At 50.6% G+C, this 7,778-nt stretch overlaps 1 protein-coding gene across 1 annotated transcript in view; it reads right to left on the reverse strand.

Moving 5' to 3' along the window:
* BDH1 (3-hydroxybutyrate dehydrogenase, type 1) overlaps positions 1–5,433 on the reverse strand; it is a 38,344-nt gene extending 32,911 nt beyond the window's left edge. The window contains exon 1 of the mRNA XM_011961199.1: positions 5,301–5,433. Coding sequence (XP_011816589.1) covers positions 5,301–5,383 — 83 coding nt within the window. The 5' untranslated portion in view covers positions 5,384–5,433. The remainder of the gene's footprint in view (positions 1–5,300) is intronic.
* Between the last annotated feature and the right edge of the window lie 2,345 nt (positions 5,434–7,778).

A 7,778-nucleotide genomic window follows, 5' to 3' on the forward strand; every position in this document is an offset into this window, starting at 1 on the left:
AAAAGCAAAAAGGTCGTGGCTGGGAGCAGTGGCTCACGGCCTGTTAAAAAGCAAACTCCCAGGCCCCTCCCGTTGACATTCTGATTCAGTAGGAAGGGCTGCCCCAGAAATCTGTGTGTGTCATTCACCTCAGGGGATTCCAGTACAAAAGATCCTGAGTGAAGAACTGGTTCATCTAGGTTCAGAGCAGTTGTTCTCTGGGCCCCTGTTTATCAGAATCACTTGGAAATGTGATCATGGTGGTGTGGTTATATTATTAAAATGAGTTCTTATCATTTAGAGATAAATACTAAAATATTTGCAAATGAAATACCACGTTCAGGAATTGCTTCGAAAAAAATCTAGTATGGGGAGGGGGAGGAAAACGGAGACGCAGCTGAAACAAGACTGGTCATGTGCTGATAATTATGGAAACCCAGGTAATAGGTAGACCACGGATTAATACACCGCTTTCTACTTTTGCATTTGTTTGAGATTCTCCATAGAATGATTTTTTCTTTTTAATCACAGGGAAGTTCTTTAAAGTATTCCTTTGCCTAGCGTCACTCCTGACCCAGGGATGAGGCACAGATACTTTTTCCCTCACTGTTCTCTAGGTGAGTCTAACCCACAACCAAAGTTCAATACCTTTGCCCTACAGAAAAAGAAAAAAAAAGGCCTATCCCCAGAGGGTTCCCCTTGGAGCCTCTTGACTGCCAAAGCCCCAATATCCCTGTGAACAGCTGGAGGCCACAGCCCAGCTGAGCTGTGACAGACACTGCTCTTTGCCTGCCAGCATCCATTCTTCTCAGGTGCCTCACTAACCAAAATCTGGATTTTGTCCGGGCCAGCAGTGTGCCCAACTCTTTCCAGACCACCGCCCACCTCGTGGTCACGTGACCTGCCTCTGGCCAATAGCGTGCAAGCAGAGGTCGACCATGATTGCTGAGTTTTGCTTTCCCGATGCAGGTGCGTTGCTTCTTCCTGCCTGGACTGAGGCTGGAGGTGGAGGACTATCACAGTATCCTGGGATCCTGAGCTGCCTTCAGAATAACACAGCGGAAAAAAAACACACCTGGGTTCCCCAAAGCCACAATGGCCCTGGACTTCTAGGGGTTCCTGCTACTCTTAGTGTGAAGCAATCCCAGCAGATACACTGGTCTCCCAGGGCTAAGAATGCCCATGAGGCGTTAGGCCCAAAACCAGCACATAAAATAGTGTGTATTTCCCTGGAGGGTCTCCTCTGCCCAGGAGGGTCCTGCAGTGACAGCAAGCTGCTGGCCAACCAAGCCACTAACACCAACAGTTACGCCGGTCTCGGTCTCTCAGGAGGCACAAGTTAAGATGGTCAACACACTTTCTTTCTTTCTCTTTTTTTTGAGACAGAGTTTTGCCCTTGTTGCCCAGGCTGGAGTATGATGGTGCGATCTCGGCTTACCGCAACCTCTTCCTCCCGGGTTCAAGCAATTCTCCTGCCTCAGCCTCCCGAGTAGCTGGGATTAAAGGCATGTACAAGCACACCCGGCTAATTTTGTATTTCTATTAGAGACGGAGTTTCTCTATGTTTGACAGGTTGGTCTCGAACTCCCGACCTCAGGTGATCCACCTGCCTCGGCCTCCCAAAGTGCTGGGATTACAGGCATGAGCCACCGCACCCCGCGGGTCAACACACTTTCTGAAGGGAGAACCCAAAGGGGTGGCTGTGAGATTGAAAAGACGAGAGCGTCCTGATTTTTGCCCTAACCCAGGAACAGAATTAGAGAGGGAGGAAGAGGTGCAGTCTGCCAGCTCCCCAAGGCCCTGTGGAAGAGCCTGCTGTCCTCAGAGCTCTGGCCGTCCCGGCTGCATTTGAGAGCGCTCCCTTTGCTGTCCAGGGCGTTCATTCTGGCTTCTCTATCTTACCAGTTTGTGTGCCTATACCTTTTATTGTCCCCATCAGGAATCAGCAACAATAACCAGTAACCCAGCTTTCTGCTGAGAGGAGCCATGAGTCCATTCGAATCTAACAAGACGAGGCTTAGGTGGAACACACGTCAGTGGCACAGGTGCAGCTCGGGAGAAATACGGCCTCGCGGCAGCATCCGTGAAAAAAATTCAGCCTGTTTGACTGTGAATCACACACGTGGTGTGGCGGCCAAAAGAAGCTATGTGAGCCTGGGCTGGACAGCAAAGAAACTAGGATAGGGGAGGCAAGAGCCCTTCTCTACTCTGCCCGCGTCAGGCCACCCTGGGAGCATCATGCGCTGCACCTGGCCTGGGAGCTGAGCACTGGTGACCAAAGTCCAGGAGGCGGGGTCCCAGATGTGAGGGTAAGGCACCTGCCTGGGTCCCGGATGTGAGGGTAAGGCACTTGCCCGGGTCCCGGATGTGAGGGTAAGGCACCTGCCCGGGTCCCGGATGTGAGGGTAAGGCACCTGCCCGGGTCCCGGATGTGAGGGTAAGGCACCTGCCCCAGGGATGCCAGAGTCTTCTGGCAAAGCTGGAAATCTGAGAAATCTGAAATCGGAGGGCCATGGGGAGCCAGTAAGCACAGCAGGTTGTCAGGTGTTGGGGTTGGGGGCCTCATCCAGCCACTCCTGGGAAGGTTTTCATCTGGACGGAGCCATGTGTACTGGGTGACACCTGCTCTGGGCATGTCAACAGTGGTGGTGTTTTGTTCAGGCACCACATCTTAAGAAGGAGCACAGGCAAAGTGCAGATCATTCAGGAGGCAGTGCTGGATGACAGCGGGCAAACCATGACAGATAAACAAGGAAAAACCATGTCGGGGGAATAAGAGTAGGCGAGTGGGTGGGTACTGAGGGGGCACAGTGCCCTGGGGAAAAGGGAATAACTCGCTCAGTGTGAATGCAGGGGCAGACCCGACAACAAGGAGTGGCATTAACAGGAGAAAAGATTTCTGCTCAATAAGGACCGCATGAAAGAGATGTCCGAACACAGGAGGCCTGCTATGAGAGGTACTAACCTCTCCGTCACTGGACATATTCAAACAGAGGCTATCAGGTCACTTGTTAAGGATGCTATCAGCAAGATTCACTCACAAGTGGAGACGAGTATGAGGCCCTTTCCAACTGAGATTCAAGCAAAATGATCAGGTCAAAGGTTTTCCCCACCACTGAGACGTCCTGTGGGATCCTAGGCATGGCAATTACCCACCATGCCAGCCTCCTTTTGCACCTGGGTCCCCCGCCACACTGCCCACACCTTCACCCTGTGACATTGACTCTACTCTGACTCAGTTCTGCGGTTGTCCACCCACCGCCCAGGTCCCTCAACCGAACCAAGTTACTTCTCAGTCCATCCACAAGACTCTGAATTCCCTTTGACAACCTTTCTTCCCCCTCACGTGAGCCAGGAGCTTGACTAATGCCTCACTTTCCTTAAATTTGAGAACAAAAGCTTTGTAAAAGTATTTTAACTTCCTGTGGGATTATTCTCTGTAAAAAAAAACTCCAGAAATCTCTAAAAGCCATCATGGAGACAGATCTTGCCATTTTTATTAATCACTCACTGAAAAAACAATTGCAGCAAGTAACCTTCTTTCAAAAGCCCTTCAACAAAGCCAAGCTCCGTCCCTGCTCTGATGGCAGGGGCCTCCTGCCGCCTGTGCCAGGGGGGTATTCTAAACTCTTCTCACGTGGGGTCCTCAGGTAGGTGGAGCCCCAACTCCAAGCCACGCCTCTGTATCTCTCAGAAATAAATTCAAGCAAATGCTGCTAAAAGCCGGGCCGGGCGCAGTGAATCCCAGCACTTTGGGAGGCCGAGGCAGGAGGATCACTTGAAGTCAGGAGTTCGAGACCAGCCTGGCCAATATGGCAAAACCCCGTCTCTACTAAAAATGCAAAAAATTAGCTGGGCATGATGGCATATGCCTGTAGTCCCAGCTACTCGGGAGGCTAAGGCGGGAGAATTGCTTGAACCTGGGAGGGAGAGGTTGCTCTGAGCCAAGAGGTTGCCACATTTCCTGGGCAACAGAGGCTCAGTCTAAATGCATGTTCTTCTAAACATATTATTGGCCTAGAAAATATCAGTGTTCTAGCTCCTGGGACTTTGAATTTAACCTAACCTTCAATTTCACTCCCTTCAAATATAACAGAAAGAAAAAGGCATTTCTTGTTTTATCCTTGTTCAGACTGCAAAAGAGTCAACTGTGCCAGTGGAGCCCACTGAATGCCCTGGGAAAAGGCAATTCTAGAAGCTCTCAAAGAAGAACAGCTGTTTGTCTAATTTGTACTTCCATAATGCTGCCTCGAAATCACACAAATGATTCAGTGAAGTCTTGGGACATTTCAGTTAACTGATTTCATGCATAAATTTTTAAAAGAACAGTTATCCAGGTGGCTAAAGTGATGAGCCACATAAAACAATGTACCTCCTGGCACGATGGGTTGAGAAAAGCACCACTTCACTGCCGTGGGCTTCTTGCCACACAAACCCAAACTGAGAGACACTGTACAACATAACCAGCCAGAGTGTCAAGGTCGTGAGCGGAAAAGACTGAGGACCTGTCCCCGGTAGGAAGAAACTAAAAACACATAACACTTCCGTGCCATGTGAGACTCGGGATTCGATCCCGGACCAGAAAAAGGTCCGTCAGCCGCTGCTTGGCGACACCGGAATGAGGTCTGCAGACTAGTTAACAGTATTCTATCAATGGCAATTTCCTGGTTTTGATCATTGCAGTACGGTTTTGTAAGATGTTAACATTTAGGGAAGTTAGCTGAAGGGGATCCAGAAACCCCTTCCAACAATTTTTGCAACTTTTGTGTAAATCTAAAGTTATTTCAAAATAAAAAGGGTTTTAAGAAGCGGTTATGGCCGGGCACGGTGGCTCATACCTGGAATCCTAGCACTGTGGGAGGCCGAGGCGGGTGGATCACCTGAGGTCAGGAGTTCAAGACCAGCCTGGCCAATCTGGTGAAACCCCATCTCTACTAAAAATATAAAAATTAGCTGGGCGTGGTGGCGGGCACCTGTAATCCCAGCTACTCAGGAGAAGGAGTTGGGAGAATCACTTGAACCCAGGAGGCGGAGGTTGCAGTGAGTCAAGATAACGCCGTTACACTCCAGCCTGGCAACACAGTGAGCCTCCGTCAAAAAAAAAAAAAAAAAGGCGGTTATGAAAGATATTCCTCTTTGCCCTGTGTGCCCTGGGAATATGTCTTCCCAGGACACCTCTGAGTTTCCTCTGCTGGGAGACATAGGTATTGAGAGACATCTTTGAGAATCAGGCCTCATTACTGCATATGCCGTCCATGTGTGAAAAGCTCTGCTTGCCCAGAAAGTCACCCTCAAAGCCACCACCACTTCTAGTTGCTTACCTTGCTCCATTTTCTCTATTACAGGCACTTAGGGTTTTTCCTGGGAGCCGTGACAGGGGTCTGGGGAGGCGGGTGGCCAGCATGGTAGCAACAGGTAGTAGAATGGCCCAGTTCCTTCCAGTGGTTCTGAAACACAAACGCACCTCAGCATTACTTTGTTGCCTTCGGGGCTTTAATCAGGAGTAGTCATGTTTCCTTCAGGTTGTGAAAGTCAAACTGGGCTGCATCTGTTCCACCCAGCTCCAGTCCTGGTACCAGGCAGTCCGCTCTGGGTCCTCTCAAGCTGCAGCCCCATGATAGAAAGAGTCAGGAGCCAGGATTCCTGGAAGCCTGGGTTCTGGCTCTAGCTATGCCACCAAAAGCACTGGGCAACCCTGGGCAAGTCATCACCCATTCATAACGTGAGCAGGGTGGCCCCATCAGTGATCCTCAAACCCCCAACCGCTGGGAGACTTGGGGACCCAACTCCTCAGGGATTCTGACAGCCGCTGGGAGACTCAGGGACCTACCCCTCAGGGATTCTGACTCGGTAAATCCTATTCTCTAACCTGCTGAAACACCCACCTGTGGTGCCCACCTGACCCTGCAGGCAGCTTGGCCCCATGCCACATAGCGTCTGACTCAGCTGTCCACCTCTTTCCCCCATCCCAACAAACAAGGCGGCACTGGCTCTGAGGCTGAATTAATCAGTAATTCATTATAGCATGGAGTTTGGAGCTGCCAAATAAGAGACTCTTGTAATTGACAGACAGACAGACAGACAGACAGACAGACAGACACACACACACACACACACACACACACACACACACCCTCCCCGTCCCTCCCCATTTGAGGTTAAAGCAACCTTACTGCAACAAGAATCTCTTAGTAACACGTTAAGGCTACTGGGCGCCAGGACTCTTCAGCACTACTGACTGCTGATCAGCTCGGGCATGCGCTGCCCTCCCATTCTGTTAACAGTGATTCCTCCAGGCCTAAGGGAAGGCAGGCGGGCTGGTGAGTGGGTTCTAGCCTCTCCTCTGCCTGCCTGGCTGTAGTCTGTCATACAGTTCCCGGGAACAAGGTACTGCCTGGGAGGCTCCTCCCCTGCCTGTCGGCTGCTACCCCAAACCTGACTGAGAACCAGCCCCCTGGGCCCAGAGGTCAGCAGTGTTGACTACGCAACCACTGCCATGCGCTCTGCTGGAGGGAGGGGGAGGCGTTTAATTTGTTTAATCCTCAGGAAAGGAAAGCAGGCAGGAATCTCTCTGGTGTTATCTTTCCAAAACTACAGTAAACTCTCGCTTGTACTCCTGCCCCTATTTGCCACACCCCATTCTCAGCACAGCAGCCCAAGAAACCTATTTAACTCTAGTCAAGCTATGCGACTTACGTGTTTAAAGCCAACTTTCCATGCCCACCGGGGCTGGCCTCGCCCTCCCTGGAGGCCCCTAGCTCACTGGGCCACCCTCCTGTTTGCTCACTGCGCCGTCGCCAGCACTGACTCCGAGAGCTCCTTGCCTACGCTAGAGTTCCTGCCTCAGAGTCCTGGGTCCTCCTCCACCCTCATCCTGGATGCTGAGTCCTCTGACTCCCTCACTAAAGTGGCTCCCATTCAATACACAGGTTGCTCTCTGTAAAAATCACTCATAGCAGCTACCTTAATCCAAAATTACCTTGTTTATTTACTTTATCTTCCTCTACCAGATCATAAGTTCAGTGACACCAGGAATCCTGTCACCTGGTTCACCACCAAATCCTCAGTGCCTAGAACGAGCCTGACGCAGAGGAGGCAGTCTGAGTCCCTGGGGAGTGGACGGGAGCTGAGTGAGTTCCCGCAGGGCAGTCTGGGGGTGGAAAGTTGGCCTGTGGCCACAAAAGAAGTTTCCATGGAAAGTTCCTTGCAGAGAACAGCAGAATGGAGCCCAGACTGGCTTTTTATAGTTTCATGGAAGGCACAGGCCCGTACTGGCTCAGACTTTTTAACGAGGAAACCCCTCCTGCCATCAAAGTACTGACAGGCTGGCTGAGCACACACATCTCTACCTCCTCCCTCCAAGACCCAGGACCAAAGTCTGAGGTCACCGTCACTGGGAGACTTCCCATCCAGTCATCTATAATTAAAGTCCTTTCCACCCCTTAGCTCAATGCCTGTGGCAGAAAATGCTTTTAATATGATCTCCAAACAGACAGCTGCTTTCCATTTTGTTTTCCTTAAAGTCAGCAATATCTAAAAGTACTAAAGTCAAAATAGTTAAAAGTGCATAAAAACTGAGTCCCTTGCACAATGCACTGTTCTCAGTGTGGTCTGCTGCGTGCGTGTTTCTGAAACATGCAGCTATTTCCACTGCAGGGCTCTCAGGACTCTTCAGGGTTGCTGTCTGCCATCTTCATGTTTTGTGCCAGGCCTTAATCTGTAAATAATAAGTTCTCCAACTTCACACACCATTCTCTTGCCTTTTAGTTTGGGAACAGAAATGGCTGTGGGAGGCGGAT

The sequence above is a fragment of the Colobus angolensis genome, unplaced genomic scaffold (assembly GCF_000951035.1).
Source record: "Colobus angolensis palliatus isolate OR3802 unplaced genomic scaffold, Cang.pa_1.0 Scaffold54, whole genome shotgun sequence".
In the NCBI taxonomy this organism is placed as follows: Eukaryota; Metazoa; Chordata; class Mammalia; order Primates; family Cercopithecidae; genus Colobus; species Colobus angolensis.